Consider the following 21,076-nt stretch of genomic DNA (forward strand, 5'->3'; position numbering starts at 1 on the left):
TTTAAGCAGAAGATTCTGGAGCCAGAGGGTGTGTTCTAAATTCTAGCTCTATGACTTCCTGGCAGCGTGACCTGGGCAAGCTGCTATCTTCTCAACGGTTTGGGTCGCTCACCTGTCAACGATGGAGGCAGCTGTATCTACTTCTTGAAAAGAAAATGAAAGCATTAGTTGCTCAGTCGTGTCCAACTCTTTGCAACCCCATGGGCTATAGCCTGCCAGGCTCCTCTGACTGTGAGATTCTCCAGGCAAGAATACTGGAGTGGGTTGCCACACCCTCCTTCAGGGGATCTTCCTGACCCAGGGATCTAACCTGGGTCTCCTGCATTGCAGGCAGACTCTTTTTTTCTCGTCTTGAGCCACCAGGGAAGCCCCATCTCCATCTTAGGGGGAAACAGTCTGACTCATCAAGAACTGAGAATCATGCCCAGCACACAGCTCATGCTCAGTAAATGGGAGCTACAGTCATTCAGACAAAACAATAGAACAGATGGAAACACTGACAGGATACAGGGAGTGCCTGGCTGACAGAGGCGCGAGGATGAGAGGACTGGGCATGGAGGCAGTCGGAAAGACACCGTGAACGAGAAATAGATGACAGTGATTCTGACATTTTCACGTGAAACCTGGATGAGGTTACGGGGTCAGAGGAAGTTCCTCTTTGCAGGAGAGGAATAGTGGTCAGGAACTGGCAATGCTCTCAGTGTGGGATCATGTTGAAGAACGCTTGGGAAATACACAATGAACACAGCAGTACAGAAGGCAACGGAGAGGCTGGAGGTGGCCCCCGCAGACTGGGGGATCTGAGGGGAGGCTGGGGAGAGACCGCCCACTCCCACCCCCAGACTGGCAGAGGAGAAGTGAGTTAGGGACAGAAACCTAGACCTGGGTGTGGCAGGGAAAGAAAAAAGGATGTCACCTTGGGGATGGTGGCATTTTAGACGTGGACAGAGGAGACATCACTAAGGCTACAGACAGAAACTTGGGGAAAAAAGGACAGTGTTGTGTCTGACAGTCCAGATGACTGGCTCGCTGAGTCTAGAAGGAAGAAAGGGAACTGTGATTGGCAGGATGAAGTACATCAAAGCTGGACACTTTGAAGGTCACATTAGAATTTCAGAGCAGGCAGATCTGAAATGTGATGGTGTATGAACTTTGGAAACAGGCACCGTGGTAAGCACGGTTAATTCATCTCAGCTAAAAAAGGAAACGAGAATCATCAGGCTTTTTCACATCGTCCCCACCCTTTAAAGGAGGAAGCAATGGCCTAAGAAGCTTTAAGGACTTCTTCAACAGCACCTAACCTTTCTCTGATGGCTATACCCATGGAAACGATTTGGCTATACTGAGCAAGACGCACATTGAAACAAGTGTAACTTACATGCAGGCTTCCCAGGTGGCTCAGTGGTAAAGAATATACCTGCCAAGGCAGGAGACCCAGGAGACGCGGGTTCAATCCATGGGTTGGGAAGACTCCCTGCCGAAGGAAGTGGCAACCCACTCCAGTATTCTCGCCCAAAAAAATCACACGGACAGAGGACCCGGCGGGGTGGGGGGGCTTAAGTCCATGGGGTTGCGAAAGCATCAGACATGGCTGGGAGACTAAACAAGAACTTACAAACACTCGGGCGATTTTCAAGTGCTTTTCTAGTGAACTGCTTTCTCCCGATTCTCTGAGAAGTAAACAAGCACAGGAATGGCAAACCTTGAATCTGAGCTTTGAACGCACGGACGACGGAAAGCAGCACACTCAGAAAAGACGGCACAACCACAGCCACATGGGAACTCGAGAGGACTGTGAAACTCAGGGACGCATCAAGAGCAACTGCGCCACGGTTCCATTGTGCTACGCTTCAGTGGGTTATCATCACACCCAAAGGGCAGTTCAGGAAGACACTCTTTTTCTGAATGAAGAGGAGCTCGTTGGCAACGGGCACCACTCAAAGAGGGTTTGGGATGAGATGACCCCCACACAAGTGCAGGGTCTTTCGAAAGCCCTAAGGGGCCTAAGGGGAGATCGGCCCCCCCAGACTGAGCTCTGTCCTGCAAAGGAAGCGTGGGCAAGCTTTGCTGTGGGAGGTGTGTGCAGCCCTGACCCGACAAAGCTCTCCTGGGGGGTGCTTTATGCTCCTCTATGTGAGAGGCGTGGATATCACGTTCTCCAGCTACTTACTCACCCCTACACTCTTTACAGTGAGTTTGCAAACGTGAAGTAAAAACACACGTGACCAATACACAACCACACACGGCAGGTGTCCACCTGGAGGGGACTGGGGCTGGGTGGACAGCCTGGGTCTGCCCAGGTGCTCCTGCCCCTTCGACAAGAGTTGCAGGTCGACATAAAAGCCTGGATGGCAAAGCTCGGGAGGCTAGCAGCTCAGCCCCTTTGCCATCAGACACGCTGCTGGGAGAACCAGGTATCATCACACTACTCAGCCAGGAGGGGACACCCACAAGCCTGTGCCTGGTTCTCCTGGACTGGACCCCACGCACCTCTGCCCTCGGCTGACTGTAACCTGTCTCTTTTTCACTTGGGAGGGGGGTGGGGGTTGTTCCCAGGTGCTGCGAGGGGTAAACAACCCTCCTGCCAATGCAGGAGACTTAAGAGATGCAGGTTTGATCCCTGGGATGGGAAGATCCCCGGGAGGAGGGCAAGGCAGCCCACTCCTGGAGAATTCCCCCAGTCCATAGGGTCACCAGAGTCACTTGCAGTGACGTTTGGCACCCACGTATGGATTATATCTCAATGGAGAAAAACTGGAGCTATCAATTCACACAAAGGGCTCTACTGGATACTGTATAAACAAGCTGAACAAACAAACATACACCGAATCGTATGCGATTAAGAGGAAAGTAACATGGAGACGTAGCATCGACTTTGGTGAACTTGTTGACCTTTTCGATTGACTTTTCTTGAGACGTAAGTGCCATGTAACAAAGTGTAAGTTTGGGGTATACGCTGTGATGATCTAACACATGGATATACATTGTGGAAGAACTACACAATAAGGTCAGCTCACATACGCAGCACCTCACATGATTAACCTTTATTTACTTCACTGAGAACATTTCCACGATCTTAGCAACCTCAGCAACCTCAAGTACCCAATATACCACTATGAAGTAGGTTATAATCCATATCTTTTTGCTGTAACCCACTGCGAGCGTAACGGTTACTAAATTCTGTGAAAGTCGCTCAGTTGTATCGAATGCTTGGTGACCCCACGGACTGTACCATGGAATTCTCCAGGCAGGAATCCTGGAGTGGGTAGCCTATCCCTTCTCCAGGGGATCTTACCAACCCAGGCATCAAACCCACGTCTTCTGCATTGCAGGCGGATTCTTTACCAGCTGAGCCACCAGGGAAGCCCAAGAATCCTGGAGTGGGTAGCCTATCCCTTCTCCAGGGGATCTTCCCGGCCCAGGAATCAAACCGGGGTCTCCTGCATTTTAGGCAGATTCTTTAGCAACTGAGCTACCAGGGAAGCCCGAATTCTGTGACTCCTAGCAAATCATAGAGCCTAGGGGTAATCTAGGAGACAGGGATACATCACCAAAGAACTGGAAACAAAGAACTGAGACATTTCTGTTTCACCTGACTTAATTCCTCGCTCCCTCTGTCTCTTTCCTTCCTCACAGCTTGCAGGATTGTACATCCCCAACTGGGGATCGAACCCCGGTCCCAGCAGTGAAAACGCCAAGTCCGAGCCACTGGACCACCAGGGATTTCCCTCACCTGCTTTTAAATTACTTTTATCCTGTGCTCATGAGGACAAACCATTCAGGTATTCCTTACTTATTATCTGATGAAACGAATATTTTCCTGTACGCTTTCTAAAGCAAAGACTACCACTGCCTCACAGAAGTGCTTGCCTTTACCATTTCATAAGGATTCTCTCTTTAAATGGAGACAACATTAGCAGTGTAAAAATGCCACTGCAGTCAGGGAAGTATTTTTAGCGACTCAGCTGAACAATGAGCCCTGAACCTGGGTTTAAATTAAGCTAGCTGAACCATTAAAATGCCTTCCTGAATCCGGGGGGGGGGGGGGCGGGGGGACGTGTCTAGCATAAGAAGGCAGTCCAAGCTCCCAGGAAACACAGTGAAGCCTACAGGGTGACCTGTCAGCTGCTGGAATTAGAGGGCAATGCTGCTGAATCATTTCTGGAAACGCAATTATTCACGAATGTTAAGAGTAACACCCTTTTCCCGGTTATCTAATCTCCTCACCAGGAGTCAAAAAAAAAAAAAAAAAAAACCCCGAAAACCAAAACCCAAAGAAAAACAAAACCCAGATTGAAGCCAGCTACTCCCAAGTATTTTATTATCTGCTGGAGAACAGTACTGGCAGAAGTTCCCCCCCTTCCTTGAGGGGAAAAATACTCTGGAAAAATTTAATAAAAACAGGGACCACTAGGACCACTGTTAAGAGTTCACTTGCGTTCTGCAGAAAGAATCAAAATGCAGCCCAAGAAGATGAAAAAGAAGGGAGAAATGAGAATCTCGTTACAACTCCACTTTGCAATAAAAACTAACTGAAGAAACACATCCCACAACTGAAGTTATCAGTGGTTCTCAACCAGGGGTGGTTGTGCCCTCAGAGGGACAATTGGTGAAGGTCAGAGACATCTTTGGTTGTCACCACAGAGGGCGAGGGGTGGCAGGGCGCTCCTGTCATGCAGTGGGTGGAGTCCAGGGATGCGGTCTTTAGAAGCTGCAATTTAGCATAGCCGCCCAGCCCATACGTCAACAGTGCTGAGGTTCAGGAAGCCTGGCCTCAAGGAAAGATTGTTCTGACCATTCAGAGTCCCTCCAAGAGATTCAGTTCAGTTCAGCTGCTCAGTCGTGTCCGACTCTTTGCGACCCTATGAACCGCAGCACGCCAGGCCTCCTTGTCCATCACCAACTCCCAGAGCTTACTCAAACTCATGTCCATTGCGTCGGTGATGCCATCCAACCATCTCATCCTCTCTTGTCTCCTTCTCCTCCTGCTCTCAATCTTTCCCAGGATCAGGGTCTTTTCAAATGAGCCAGTTCTTCGCACCAAGTGGCCAAAGGATTGGACTTTCAGCTTCAGCATCAGTCCTTCCAATGAACATTTAGGACTGATGTCCTTTAGGATGGACTGGTTGGATCTCCTTGCCATCCAAGGGACTCTCAAGAGTCCTCTCCAACACCACAGCTCAAAAGCATCAATCCAAGAGATTAAGACCCTCAAACTCTGCCCACCTAGGAGAAATCTGCAAGGTGAAGACCACAAAGGGGATACTGAAAAGCTGGCAAGACACGGGGCCAGGAGTGCGGAAGAACACTGAATGAAGAACACCATTAAAATATTTATTGACTTTCGGCTGTGATGGGTCTTCGGTGCTGTGGGCGGGCTTTTCTCTGGCTGTGGCCAGCAGTGGCTACTCTCGAGGCACAGCGCCTGAGCTCCTCATTGCAGTGGCTTCTTCTGTTGCAAAAGCACGGTTTCGAGGAGCACGTGGGCCAAGTCGTTTCGGCCCATGGGCTTAGTGGCTCTCCAGCGCGTGGCATCTTTACGGACCAGGGATCGAACATGGATTCCATGCACGGGCGGGTGGATTCCTACCCACAACGCCACCGGGGCAAGCCCCTGAATATGGACTTTTATCCTTCTGCTAACGATACAGCCTGTCCAGCGACTATGGTGCCAATCAAATGCAGAACGGGTTCTCACGACAATGTCCCAGGAGGAGCTGGCCAGGTCTGCCGAATTACCAAGGAAGCAAAAAATCTGGCTCTGGATACACGACAACCGCTGTTCACCTTCAGATGACTCTATTATTTTTCTGTTGCCAAAAGCCCCAGAGTGGCTGTGTCGCTATCCGCTTCTAAGCTAACACGGTAACGCTCAAACCCATTATACAAAAGACACTCCATCAGAACCGAGGCCTGCGCCTTGACTAACGACCTGAAAAATCTTAACTGAAATGTCTCAGCTGCATTTGCACTACTGACCACCTTCTCCGTCTCAGGCAAAGCTCTGCAGACCATGGAAGCACAAAGTCACGATTTCTCTGGTCTTTTTTTATTTTAGTAATCTCAAGATGACCATGAGCTCAAAGAAAGCTGTGAAAACAGTGGAGTCATTTCACCCAGCCACCTTCAACGGTGACATCTTCTCTTGCCATAGGACAGTGTCAAAAGCAGGGAGTGACATTCAGCTGGTGGGTCACCTGACGGCAAACCTTCAGCTTTCCTCATTTCTGATCGGTGTGTGAGCATCACCTAGGCACACAGCATCCACGTGAAAGCCACTCAGTTGTGTCTGACTCTTTGTGACCCCGTGGACTGTAGCCCACCAGGCTCCCCTGTCCATGGGATTCTCCAGGCAAGAATACTGCAGCGGGATGCCTTTCCTTCTCCAGGGGATCTTCCCCACCCAGGGATTAAACCCAGGTCTCCTGCACTGGCAGGCAGACTTTTTTTTTAAAACCACTGAGCCACCTGGGAAGCACTTATTCAGTGAATTCCACCATGTGAGATCTTCCCGGGCCAGGGATCAAACCGGTGTCACCTGAATTGGCAGATGGATTTTTAATCCCTGGAGCACCAATATGCATAATTTTTACACTGCTCAGGAACATTTCTGCAGAGCCATACCTCTGTGTGTTCAGAACAGAACCATCCTTTGGCTCTGTGCTTGGACTTACCTGCGGAGGGAAAATGCCACCCAAATCTTCCTCTCAGTCTGATGTGGGGGAGGCAAGACAGGACATACGTGTGTGCTACGTGGTCAGGAAATCTTTCTAACCATTCCCTTAACAGAAGCTCCAAGAAATGAATGAAAAAATGCCATCTACCTTCCACCGAAAACCTCAAGAGTCTGGTTATGTACCATGTATTCACAAGGGTAATACAGAGAGAGGTGTGTATTATGTAAACCAAACGAAACATGCCTGATTCTACCTGGCCAGTCACATGAGTGCAGAAATGGGCTCGAAACCAGTCCATCCTAAAGGAAATCAACCCTGAAGACTCACAGGAAGGACTGATACTGAAGCTGAAGCGCCAATACTTTGACCACCCGATGCGAAGAACAGACTCACTGGAAAAGACGCTGACACTGGGAAAGATGGAAGGCGGCAGGAGAAGGGGACGACAGAGGATGAGACGGCTGGATGGCATCACTGACTCGACGGAGTTTGAGCAAGCTCCAGGAGTTGGCGATGGACAGGGAGGCCTGGCGTGCTGCAGTCCATGGGGTCCACAAAGAGTCGGACACGACTGAGCAATTGAACCACAACAGAAAATAGCACGCGTCCCGTGTGTAGGTGCTTACGTTTGAAAACCACCAGAGCGCCTCGCAGAAGACAGCAGGTACAGCTGTGCTAACGTAGGCAAGAGATATGCATAACAGATGAGCCTCTTCAGCATGAATCGTGACAAAGCAGGAACTATATTTCACCATATAAGGAGTTTCCAATCTTATTCAAAGGTGTTCATTTAATTTTTTAGTCTTTAGTCAAATTCTTACCATGCTGCTTCTGTTCTATTTTCTGGGTTTTTTGGCCTCGAGGCACCCGGCATCTTAGCTCCCCAACCAGCGCTCGAACCCACAACCCCTGCATTGGAAGGTGAAGTCTTAACCATGGGACCACCAGGGAAGTCCCTCGAGGGTCTTCTTGTTGTCGTTGTTCAGCTGCTAGGTCGTACCCGAGACTCTTTTGAGACGCCCATGGACCGCGGCACGCCGGAGGCGAACGTTTCAAAATCCCCACAATAAGCAGCGAAATGCACCGTCGTGTTGATTTCTGATATATGCGAAATGAATTTCTGCCATCTGCGCCATAACCAAAGGCTGCTTTTATTGTCTAAAGTGTTTCAAATGACAGCCACTGGGGACAGCCAGCCTGGTAACACCTGAGAAAACATTAGAGAAACTGAATTTCTCACTCAAGTTTCTGGTTTGCTGTCAAAGCTACCACCACAGGCGTCAAATGGTTTTCATTAAGGGCTCTCTCTGGTTTTCCCGGTGTGCAGATGTTGGTCACAGTGCTAGAGGTGGGGGAAATACTTCCCCCAAGCCATGAATACCTTGGGTGAATTTGAATGAATACCCATGCAAATCAATGCACGTGGAGTTTTAGCTTCTGCTTTCCCAGGTGGGGCAACGGTAATGACCCTGACTGCCTACGCAGGAGACTCAGAGGACGTGGGTTCGATCCCTGGGTGGCGAACATCCCCTGGAGGAGGGCATGGCAATGCACTCCAGTATTCTTGCCAGAGGAGCTTGGAGGGCTACACTCCACGGGGTCGCAAAGAGTCGGACACAACTTAGGGACTAAGCATATCAAGCTCAGTCCAGTCGCTCAGTTGTGTCTGACTCTTTGCGACCCCATGGACTGCAGCACGCCAGGCCTCCGTGTCCATCACCAACGCCCAGACTTTACTGAAACTCATGTCCATCAGGTCGGTGATGCCATCCAACCATCTCATTCTCTGCATCCCCTTCTCCTCCCACCAATGAGTCAGCTAGCTCTTCGCCATCAGGTGGCCAAAGGACTGGAGTTTCAGCTTCAACATCAGTCCTTCCAGTGAATACTCAGGACTGATCTCCTTTAGGATGGACTGGTTGGATCTCCTTGCAGTCCAAGGGACTCTCAAGAGTCTTCTCCAGCACCACAGATCCAAAGCACCGATTCTTCAGCGCTCAGCTTTCTTTATAAAGATATAAAGCTGGATGTCCAAGTCTCACGTCCACACATGACTACTGAAAACACCAAAGCGTTGACTAGACTGACCTTTGTCGGCAAAGTAATGTCTCTGTTTTTTAATACGCTGTCTAGGTTGGTCACCAGCAGCTGCGGTGGGGGGAGGGGTAGACTACAAAGGTTCAAGGGGGACTTTTGGGGTGGTGGAACCATTCCATATCTTGTCTGTGCAGGTGTTTATATCACTCTGAACATCTGGCAGGCGCTGTACATTTGTACTGTAAAAAGGGTCAATTTTCTGGCATGAAAATTATATTCTATGTTAAAAAAAAAAAAAAAACATGGTAGAGATGAAGGTGTGGAGGGATGGAGAAGCTGGACACCGATCATGAAGGGAACTGACAGGCTGGGTGGCAGAGATGCTCTGCTTCAATCTGCTTCTCGTCAGGGTGACAAAAATGACCACATGATTAACCCCCAAAAGGCAGAGGCCGATGGACTCCTAGCCCTCAAAAGCGGACTGCCGCAACTCATGCAAAAGATAAAAAATAAAAGCACAACTAAGCCACTTTGCTGCTGGGGCTGCTCAAAATCTCCAGATGAATTGGGGGAAAAAAAAAAAAAAAAGCCTTGCCCATTAATGGATCTTCTTTATCTGGCTGCCAGGGGGAGCACCCATGAACAACGGCATGCAGACAGTGCCTTCTACAGGCACGGCCCTTGCTTTAGACAACAGCGACGCCATGAAATCCCGTCTGCCCTAGAGGCTGTGGAATCCACGGCTGGGTGGAGGGAGGCCAGACAGGAACCCTAGATAATACGAATTCTCCCTCTTGAGGGCAGAAAAGGAAGCCCCTTTTCAAGATACTTTTCCTGAGTTTGCGGAGATGTGACGCGCATTTTGCCGTAACACTTTCAGCAAAGTGTTGCTTCCGTCCCGCACCTCCCAGCTGTCTGGTGGGGTGGGGTGGGGTACGTGAGGAATCAATGTTCTGATGGGGACCGTCTTCCCTGCAGCCCCGAACATCCTGACTGGCACAAGTGCTGCACGACTCTGCACCAGCCCAGCCCCTGCGGTGGCAGAGAACCTGTGCCTCGAGGCGGGGTGGAATATTCTGGGTCTACCCACTGCCTGGTTGTAAAGCCAATAGCAGACCGCCCCCAGGGATCCAGAGGCCTGCCTCCCTGCAGGGTCCTCCCCACCCACTGTCTCCCAACCTCTTGCACACACACACCCTCTACACACACAGCCTGGGGAGTGGGGGGTGACACGACTGAAGACTCGGAAATGGAACTTTCAAACCCCTAGTAGAGAGGCCACACTGGGAGGAGTTGAGTGAGTCGCCTAGCGTGGTAGAGAATTTATGGATGATGGGTTTGATGCTGGTGAAGGAGAGACAGCAGATACTTGATCAGGAGAGTCCTTCCTTCTCCTTCCTGCCTTCTTTTCCTTCCCCTTCCTCCCCATTCCTTCCTTCCCCTTCCTTCCTTCTTTCCCTCTTCTTCCTTCACCCCTTTCAGCTAGAAAGGAGACATTATGAAGCCAAGAAGGTGCTCTGTCCACTTGACGGTTGCTCAGTAAATTCCCTGGTGGCTCAATCAGTAAAGAATCTGCCCGCAGTGCAGGAGGCCTGGGTTTGATCCCTGGGTTGGTAAGATCCCCTGGAGAAGGGAAAGGCTACCCACTCCAGTATTCTTGCCTGGAGAATCCCCATGGACCAAGGAGCCCACGTGGTTGCAAAACGTCAGACGCAACTCAGCAACTAAACCACCAGCTAACCAAAGCGTGAGGATTTGAGATAACTGTCAAGCAATCTCACCATGAACGCTTCACAACATTAGGCGTTTCTCCTTTGGACTATGCCCTCGTGGGGGTACCAGAGGCAGTTCCCAGACGCACACAGTCGTCAGAGGAACACACAGTCATCTCTTAACTCCTCACTCAATCTCTGGGATCCTACTCGAGGCTCTGACAAATTACGACAGCCGCTCAGCAGATGCTACACACAACCGGCATTGATGGAATACATTGCGTCTCCCAAGGCTCCTTTCTCAGTCGCCTGGTTACAGAAAGTTTCTCAACAAATGTGAGACAAATGTAAACAGATCCTAAAAAAGGAAGTCTCGCTTTTCTCAGGGGGAGGGATAGACATTTCTGTGTTTCTTCAAAAAGGCCAGCAACGCTCTTGCCCCGTGGGGCCCTAGGGACTGCCCATTGGGAGAAACCTTTCTCTAGGTTACACAAACGTTTTCCTTCCCAAGTCTCTATTTATCCTCATGTTCACAGAGGGATGGCAATTTCACCTTAAGATTGTTTACACATTTGGACCGCACTTTTTCAGCCTATTTTTGTGCAGGTGTTTCTAAAGGGAAAGAATCCTGAATTCCAAGCTGGAAGTCTTCAGGGAGGCAGGGTTTGGTACGTGGAATTTTCATCTCCAGACATCTCTGGGAATCTATGAGATCAGTGCTGGGAGGACACTTGGACTCCAGGTGAGAGATTTCCTGGTTAATTTCCGAGGTTATCAGAGCCGTGGGTGTGACCTCCCTGATTGACGGGGGATGAAGTGGTACATGTTTTGTTCGGCTCATCATTTTTTTAATATGAAACACCTAGCGAGAGCTAATCCAAATGGTCAAATGTATATTGGAAAGGTGTATTTTTCATGAATAATGCTAGCTAGGGTTGACAGCAGAAACAGGACCTCAGGCTTGCGTGGGGAGAGGTTTACTTACAACATGTGGCACGCCCCACGTATTTCATCCTTTTTGTTCGAGGATCAGAATCGAGCCATTTGGGTCGCCTGCAAGACTGGCCCATCTCACCCTTGTGGGCTGATTCTGGAAGAGTCTGGACTCAGGGACTCACACTTGGATCACCCTCAATGTAGCACATGTGGAAGTGCGATGTGCGAACTGGCTTCTTTCTTGAATAATCAATTTGCAGACTACAGAAAACGTGACACAAAGTGAATAAAGCTTCAATATGCGCAGAACCAACGGTTACAGCTCAAACTGTCTCCCCTGCAACTGCTCAGGTTGGTAGTCCTAGCCCACAGTACGGCTCAGAACGTGACAGCGTTTGGAAGAGGGTCCCTGAAGATGTCATCTGTTAAGACGAGGTTGTGCTGGAACACCGTGAGCCCCCTAAGCCAGTATGACTGTGTCTTTACGCAAAGGAGAAACCTGACAAACGTGGACAGAGAGCGACGCACACAGGGAGAGCGCCTCGTGAAGGGGAAGGCGGGTCTCGGGGGGCGCAGCACCTACCAAGCGCAGAGTGCCAAAGACGGTCCAGCCGAAGCCGGCGACAGGCTAGAGCTCCGAGCGGCAGGCAGTCATGGGGGGAGAGCGAGCCAGCTGGCACCCCGCTCCGGACTCCGTCCTCCACGGCTGGGGCGCTGTACTGTTCAAGCCAGCCCGCCGAGTTACCCCGCACCAGTTCTGTACACGCGTCCGCAAGCAGCCCACAGACGCTCTCTCTGCGGTCGGGACCAAGGACACCAAACACCTCACCTCCATATATACATATATACATGTGTAGACACACACACACACTCACCCCACCCCACATATATATATATACACATGTGTATACACACACACACACTCACACACACACTCACCAGTTCTGTACACGCGCCCGCAACCAGCCCACAAACGCTCTCTCTGCTCTCGGGACCAAGAACACCAAACACCCCACCCCCATATATATATATACGTGTGTAGACACACACACACACTCACCCCACCCCCATATATATATATGTGTACACACACACACTATATGTATACACCAGCCCACAAATGCCCTCCCTATGGTGGGGGCTGAGAACATCCAATCACCCCACTCCCCATGTATATATACACCACATGTATACACCAGCCCTCAAATGCCCTCCCTGTGGGGGGGTCTGAGAATATCTAATCACCCCAACTGCCCTGTATATACACGATATGTATATACCAGCCCATAAATATCCTCTCTATGGTGGGGGCTAAGAACACCACTCTACCCTCTCCCTATATATATACACTGTACATATATACCAGACCACAAAAGCCCTTCCTATGATGGGGACCGAGAACATAAATTCACCCCACTTTCATATACATACACCAGCCTGTAAATATCCTCCCTATGGTGGGCACCAAGAACAGCAAACACCCCACCTCCATACACACACACACACACACACACACACACACAAACACATGTATATGTTTGCTTGTGTGCCCAGTCGTGTCCGAGATGCTTTGCAACCCCATGGACTGCAGTCCGCCAGGCTCCTCTGTTCATGGGATTCCCCAGATAAGAATACTGGAGTGGGTTGCCATGCCCTCCTCCAGGGGATCTTCCTGACCCAAGAATTGAGCTGAGGTCTCCTGCACTGCAGGTGGATTCTTTACCAGCTGAGCTACCGGGGAAGTCCCCATATGTATACACCAGCCCACATATGCCCTTCCTATGGTGGGGGCTGAGAACACTCAGATCACCCCACCCGCCGTGTATATACACCACATGTATACACCAGCCCATAAACATCCTCCCTATGGTGGGGGCTGAGAACACTCAGATCACCCCACCTGCCATGTATATACACCACATGTATACACCAGCCCATAAACATCCTCCCTATGGTGGGGGCCAAGGACACCCTATCACCCCACCCTATAAAATATATACCATACATACACATCAGTCCACAAATGCCTACCCTATGGTGAGAGCCGAGAACATGAGATCACCCCACCTCCATATACATACACACCATATGTATGTGAAGTGAAAGTTGCTCAGTCGTGTCCGACTCTTTGCGACCCCATGGACTATACAGTCCATGGAATTCTCCAGGCCAGAACATTGCAGTGGGTAGCCTTTCCCTTCTCCAAGGGATCTTCCCAACCCAGGTCTCCCGCATTGCAGGCGGATTCTTTACCAGCTGAGCCACCAGGGAAGCCCAAATGTATACATCAGCCCATAAATACCCTCCCTATGTTGGTTGCCCAGAACACCAATCACCCTACTCCTATAAACACACACACACACACACACGCGCACACACACACCCACACCATATTTATATATCAGCCCACAAATGCCTTCCCTATGGTGGGGGCTGAGAACACCCAATCACTCCACCTCCCCATGTATATACACCATACGTATACACCAGCCCATAAATACCCTCCTCTATAGTCGGGGCCAAGAACACCAGCTGCTCCACCCGCATATAGATGCACCATACGTATACACCAGACCACAAGTGCCCTCCCAAGGACGTGGACCCAGAATTCCAAATCCTCCTCGCCCCTCCCCACATCTATCACAACTGCTCTTGATCCTAATGGGCTTCCCTTGTAGCTCAGCTGGTAGAGAATCTGCCTGCAGCACGGGAGAGCTGGGTTGTATCCCTGGGCGGGGAAGGGGCCCCTGGAGAAGGGAAAGGCCACCCACTCCAGTATTCCAGCCTGGAAAATCCCATGGAAAGAGGAGCCTGGGCAGTTATAGGTGTTCGGGTTACAAAGACTCAGACAGGACTGAGTGACTAACACTTGACTTCACTTTATTAGAGGTACTTCCTTGCTGGCTTAAGACGGTAAAAAATCTGCCTGCAATTTAAAGAGACCTGGGTTCAATTCCTCAGTTTGGGAAGATCCCCTGGAGAAGGGAAAGGCCACCCACTCCAGTGTTCCGGCCTGGAGAATCCCATGGACCACACAGTCCACGGGGTCGCAAAGAGTCGGACAGGACTGAGCGACTTTCACCTTCCCTTCACTTGATCTTCATTCCAGGCTGGTTCAGGTGAACAGAAATGTCAGCGGAAACAAGAACACATTCTCTCGTCCCGCCCCAAGAGCAGGACGGCCCAGCCCCTTCTCCACCTCCCTTCAGTCCTCTGAATGAGAGCTCTGTCTTCTCTATAGCTTGGGTTTTCCATCTGTGGTTGCTGGCCCTGCAGGTGGCGTGTTGGAAGGTGTTTTTTTCCCCCACTCCGGGCAGGAAGCCGGCTTCTTACCTGACTCCTGGAGATATCGGTACACCAGGAAGTTCACCTCGTCACTGGTAATGCTCATCTTAGCCTCACCTCGCGGGGATGAGGTCTTTACGAAGCAGCAGCCACCACCCTCTGTCGGAAAAGGCGAGAGGAGAAAGCGGAGAGACGTTTCAGACACTGCCTGCGTGTTCCTCCTCAATCGCGATTCTTTTGGAAAACAATTAACACATGTAATACTCAGGAGGTAATTAATGCCCGATTCCTGACGTACGTTCTGGTAACATAAAGGCTTTATAATTATCTAAACACATACAGGTGAAAATTTTCCCCTGTATTTTCTGGTGACATAAAGCTTTTATAATTATCTAACATATAAACATACAGGTGAAAAATTTCCCCTGTATTTTCTGCTTATGTAAAGATTTTACAATTAAATATATAAACATACAGGTGAAAAGTATCCCCCAAAATATGAGCTGATGTGTTTTAGAATGCTGGCATGGACCCATCTATAAACCACATTAACAGAGACAAAATCAGGGGCACCAGAAAATGAGAACAAATACCACGACTTGATTCAATGAAGACCCAGCAGCGGTTGGTACCGAGCTTCAACAGAACCCCGGGACAGAAGGTGGCTGGTTGCACCAGCTGGCCCTTCCATGGACAGACGAGGAAGATTACCGGGGGTACCCCCACAGTCCTGTCGACACCCCCAGGTGAGGTGACCACGTGGCACCGTTCACACCTGTGGGTCTGCAGCACAGATGACTCACAGCAACCTCCCACGCATCGAAGTTCCATGCCGAACCTGACGGTCACCGAACCGACAGGGTGCACCCACGTGGCCCCGAGACACACATCAGCGAGGAGCTGAGTCATCGACACAGTGACGTGACTTCTATCAGGAGGCGGGGAGTCAGCAAGCCGCCCCATGGACACAGAGCGAACCGACAGAGTTCAATTCCGCGGCAGACTGGCCGAGACCCCAGCATCTTCAAGGATGGACCGAGTGCTCATCTTCAAGGATGGACCGGGACCCAGGGGCAGGAAGACCAGCCTGTGTGCCTGGACCGTGGACTCTGAGATGGCAGGAGTCGGCCTGTGTCATCAGCCAAGCAGGATTCTTACAGAGCTCAGAATGCTTGTCGCTTCAGTTGTGTCCGACCCTCTGCGACTCCCGTGGACTATGTGTAGCCCTGCCAGGCTCCTCCATCCCTGGGATTCTCCAGGCAAGGATACTGGAGTGGGTTGCCACGCCCTCCTCCAGGAAAATGCTTGTGCTGGCTGCAACGAAGTTCGGGGAACCCCAGGGCGATGGTTCGGACCTCCAACGACTGATTGGCTGGAGGTAAGGGGAATCATGTCCTGAGGGCACCAAGGAGAACAGAGAACGTGGCACTCGGGGTGTCAGGGGGGGCTTGAGGCTGAGCCAGGAGGCCTGATGCTGACTGCACCTTCATCCCTATGCAGCTGTGGACCGCAGTCCTCCATTTTCCACCTATGCCAACTGTGGATGCTAAAAACCGCTGCCCTCCCCCTCCCCCGGGAAGGTGGTGAGGATGACATGCTTCTACACACACTTCCAGACCAGGGCCCCGAGCACCGCAGAGACCCGGGAGGGCTCTTAATCCTACTCCGGCCGCCTGCAAGCATCCTCAAAGCAGAGAGACCACACCCGCCCCCAAGGAACACGCCTCCAAAAACAACAACAAAAGTGGGTTCTTGATTAGTGACATGGTGTTTCTTTTTATTTTCTTGCCTGACCCAGTTATGATTCATGCACGTGTGTGCTCTGTCGCGCCCGGCTCTTTGTGACCCCCGTGGACTGTGGCCCGCCAGGCTCCTCTGTCCATGTGATTTCCCAGGCAAGAATACCGGAGTGGGTTGCCATGCCCTTCTCCAGAGTTTTCATTGGAGGCACCTCCCATTAGGTAGATCTGAGATCTTTGCAGTTGTGACTGGGCAGAAAGGAAATGACCGTCTTTACTGTGTGGTAAAAACCACACATTCCCTCACTGTTCTGGTTTCAGGAGAAGAAAAAATCAGTGTGAGCTGATGACACGTCTGGAGACTTCCTGCTTAACATGAGTATTCCAACATAAATAACCATTGGGGGGCTGAAATCCATCAGGAAGCTTAAGGGAAGATATTTAGAGTATTTTTCCTTTTTTAATAACTCAATTTCCAGGTGGCAAAAGACTCTTAATAACCAAGGTCACAAAACAGTTCGAAATTCAGTTGCAAGAGAAGTCGTGTCTATGATGTTATACTTAAAATGAAGAACCAACAGGACCTGCTGTCCAGCACAGGGAACTCTGCTCAATCCTCTGTAATGACCTTATGGTTCCCAGGGGGAAGGATGGGGGAAAAGGCAGTTAGGGAGTTTGGGATGGACATGGACACACTGCTGAGTTTAACATGGAGAACCAGCAAGGACCTGCTGTCCAGCACAGGGAACTCTGCTCAATCCTCTGTAATAACCTCATGGTTCCCAGGGGGAAGGAAGTGGGAAGGGATAGTTAGGGAGTTTGGGATGGACATGTACACACTGCTGTGTTTAACATGGAGAACCAAAAAGGACCTGCTGGACAGCCCAGGGAACTCGGCTCAATGTCACGTGGCAGCTTGGATGGGAGGGGAGTTTGGGGGAGAAGGGATACATTTAATGTACGGCTGAGTCCCTTTGCCTTCCACTGGAAACTACAGCAATGTTGTTAATTGGTTGCACCCCAATACCAAATACAAAGTTAAAAAATATATAGTATTTTTTTTTAAAGGGAGCAGGAAATGGTGTCTAAGGGTTTGGCTGTATTACGTGTACAGTATTGAATATGCTCTCATACTCCAGGAAGGGACTGGACCGCTCCCCAAACAATAAAATCTGAACTGCTCTGTGATGATCTTACAGTATTCTGTAAGGATGTAATACTGTAAGGATGTAATGACCACAGGGCCACTTGAACGTGGGCTCTGGGAGATGAAGACAGAAAGGGCGAGTGAGTTTCCCTGCCCAAGGGCGGGGAGCCTGGTTCAGAAACAGTGACTCCAGGGTGGGGAGCGTGGTGTTCAGCGTGATATCATCCGTGGCAGAAGTTTCTCTCTTAGCAAATCAGTGCCGTTAGGACGCAGTCTCTTAACATCCTCTCATGCATCCCCTTCCTTCGTTCTCCAGGGATGGAAGAAAAAGTCGGTCTGAGGTCTTGTCTCTGCTACTAGTCTGCTGGCCTGGACACTGGAAGAATGCATCACATAAAGTGATCTTCTGTACGAGGCTCAGGGCTCTAGGACTTGATTCCACGCGAGGTGAGGGTGCAGAGCCAGAGCTGCTGGAAAATCTGCTGTAAATGACCTCATTGCAGCAAGGCGCTTCCACAGATTCTCTGCCGACTGCAACGCAGTAGGTCTCACCTGCTGGCTTCCCTTCTCCGTAACACTGGGGGTAGTTTAGCCGATCAGTCGTGTCCAGCTCTATGCAACCCCATGGACTGTAGCCCACCAGGCTCCTCTGACCATGGGATTCTCCAGGCAAGAATACTGGAGTAGGTTGCCATTTCGTCCTCCAGAGGATCTTTCCAACCCAGGGATCCAACCTGTGTCTGCTGTATAGGCAGGCGGATTCTTTCCCGAGCCACCAGGGAAGTCCATAACATTGCTCTCTTTTCAAATGGAAACTGTGTTTTCCAGTGGCCAGTTATGAGACTAGAAGTTTAACGTCTGCATCAATATTTACATATAAATGCTCTCGTACACACTGCTGGAGACTAAGGTGGAGAGGAAGCAAGCCTGTTTCAGCAGGTTGCACGCCTGCTCTGCTTGCATTAACTGAAACGAAGCCGCCACGTAACTGCTGGAAGACAACTGCAAACTTTTTGTTGTTGTTCAAAGACAGTTAATGAGTACTGTTCAATAAATGATGGCTTTTATAGTTGGACTTCAGTTACTGCAGAATAGATATATACAGAATAGATTGGACAGGGAACAAGAAAATGTCAACAGTGGATTCAGCCTCTTTTCTCCCCGCCCCAGACTTATCTTCATTTTACTAAAGAGTATTTGTATGCATATTATTGTACAGTAAGAAAAAGAGTCCCCCCCAAGGTAAGATTTTTCACTAATTTTATATTTATATTTATTTACTTGGGAGCCCAAGGGTCCAAAATTATAAACATAATCAAAGAACTATTCTTTCCTCACCAGAGTTCACATGCATAGCAGCGGCACGCATGCGTGCTAGCTTGCGTCAGTGTGTCCGACTCTTTGCAACCCTATTACCTCAGCCCGCCAGGCTCCTCTGTCCATGGGATTCGCCAGGCAAGAATGCTAGAGTGCATGGCCCTGTTCTCCTCCAGGGGATCTTCCCAACCCAGGGACTGAAAGTCTCCTGCATTGGCAGGCGGGTTCTTAACCACTAACGCCACCATCTGAATAAGAGAAATGAAGTAACCTAGTAAGATTGTAGTCCTCAAAAGGATTTTCATGACTGGTGATGACGTCCACGATACAGTGCTGTGTGAAAAAAAAAAAAAAAAAAAAGGAGGCTTCAAATGGAATGCGCGTGTGCCTAAGTTTCATTTTGTACACACACACAAGGCCTCCCCCGGTGGCTCAGTGGGTAAGCAATCTGCCTGCAATGCAGGAGACCCAGGTTCGATCCCTGGGTGGGGAAGATCCCCTGGAGAAAGAAACGGCAATCCACTCCAGTATTCTTGCCTAGAGAATTCCATGGACAGAAGAGCCTGGCAGACTACAGTCCACGGGGTTGCAAATAGTCAGACACGACTTAGCAACTAAACCACACAAACCACACACACACACAAACACACATGTACAAATAAAAGATACCCTCTAAAATGTAAACAGTAAAGTAAAATACACCAGTCTCTCCAGGGCTGGGATGATGCTGGAGTTAAATCCATGTACATGTGGCGTGCCTTTTCAGTATTTTCCTAATTTCCTCCTACGAACGTGAACTGCAGTCACATTCATTAGGATGTAATTAAAATCTGGCAGCCTCTTCAGAAATCAGTATGAGAACAACCCAGCTAAGGAGGAAAGAAATTGGCAGGGTTGAGACAGCAGGGAGAAGGGAGCCTCCTTGGGTTAGAAAAATAATGACACGCTTCACAGAAATCAAAAAACACCCCCAGGGTGAGGCCTTCAGAAAGGGGCCTTTCGGAGCCTATTTGCCCGCCCGGATTCATTAGTGGCTGGTTGGTGAGCTCTGTTCCAATCCTGTGCACACAGGCATGAAGCACGGAGACGCGAGAGGACGGGGTGTCCTGGCCCAGACGTGCAGCCAAGACCACATGCCCCCTCCCAAGCAGCCATGGGTCCCCGTCTAGAATCCTCTGAGCCGCACACCCTGACCCCCTCCCCCACTTCTCTGCCAGATCAGGAGACAGGTCCAGAGGGAAACCTTCCTAAAAAGTTCACCCCGATGACAGCAAGCCACTGCTAAGTAAGGTCTGCGTCAGAGAGACAGACACACACATGTTAACTCCGACAGCACAGTTTCACTTTACAGCCTTCCGTCCATGAGGTGAAATCCAAGTTCAGGCGCCCGAGCTGTCGTAGCTAAGTGCCTCGGGAGATACAGACAGCTTCAACGTAAAAATGTCCTTTCCCTTCTTTGCTGGAGGACGTGGGTCTGCCAGTAAGGCTTCCGATTAGTCTGTAAATTAATTTACAGACTTTAATTATCTCTGAGATCGAGGGGCTCGAATGAGAGTCTCTGCACTAGGCCCTCTGATAAATCACAGCAATGTACACAGGCTGGTTACAAAAGCTCTCACACACTGTGATTTTCAGCCACATATGCAAGATTTATCTTGGCTTGGATGATTGCCTTTTCTGTGGTAGGTGGAGTCCTAAGTGAGGTCATCGACTCCTATAATGTGGTCTCCAGAGTTTTGAAAACAAAACAAAACAAAACCCTGTGGCTTTCTCTGTAAATATAAAGGCAGGCGATGCTTTGCCCTCTGAGTCAGCCTGTATCTCAAAAACCTTGGTGCTCAAATAGGGAGATGCTGAGGGCAGGGGGAGAAGGGGGCGACAGAGGATGAGTTAGCTGGATGGCATCGCTGAGTCAACGGACATGAGCAAACTCAGGCCAACAGTGAAGGACAGGGAAGCTTGGCATGCTTGCAGGCCACAGGGTCGCAAAGAGTCGGACACGGCTGAGCGACCAAACAACGACAACAGAAATATATTGTGATGCTTCAGCTTTAAATGAGCATGGTGACCCATGCCTCTATTCTTGCCTGGGAAATCCCTCGGACAGAGGAGCCTGGTGGGCTACAGTCCACGAGGTCTCAAAAGCGTTGGACACGAGTGAGCAAGCATGCACACACAACAACAACAACAACGACACACTGCATAAAAGAAAAATACTAAAAGCAT

The 21,076-nt window shown here is 50.0% G+C and overlaps 1 protein-coding gene across 6 annotated transcripts in view; it reads right to left on the minus strand.

The window, feature by feature from the left end:
- TBL1X (transducin beta like 1 X-linked) overlaps positions 1–21,076 on the minus strand; it is a 153,922-nt gene that overhangs the window by 47,189 nt on the left and 85,657 nt on the right. For all 6 annotated transcript variants that reach the window (XM_040266493.1, XM_040266492.1, XM_040266491.1 and 3 more), the window contains one exon: positions 14,696–14,806. In XM_040266493.1, the coding sequence (XP_040122427.1) occupies positions 14,696–14,753 (58 nt within the window). In that variant the 5' untranslated portion in view covers positions 14,754–14,806. The remainder of the gene's footprint in view (positions 1–14,695; positions 14,807–21,076) is intronic.

This window comes from Oryx dammah, unplaced genomic scaffold, assembly GCF_014754425.2.
Source record: "Oryx dammah isolate SB20612 unplaced genomic scaffold, SCBI_Odam_1.1 HiC_scaffold_23, whole genome shotgun sequence".
In the NCBI taxonomy this organism is placed as follows: domain Eukaryota; kingdom Metazoa; phylum Chordata; class Mammalia; order Artiodactyla; family Bovidae; genus Oryx; species Oryx dammah.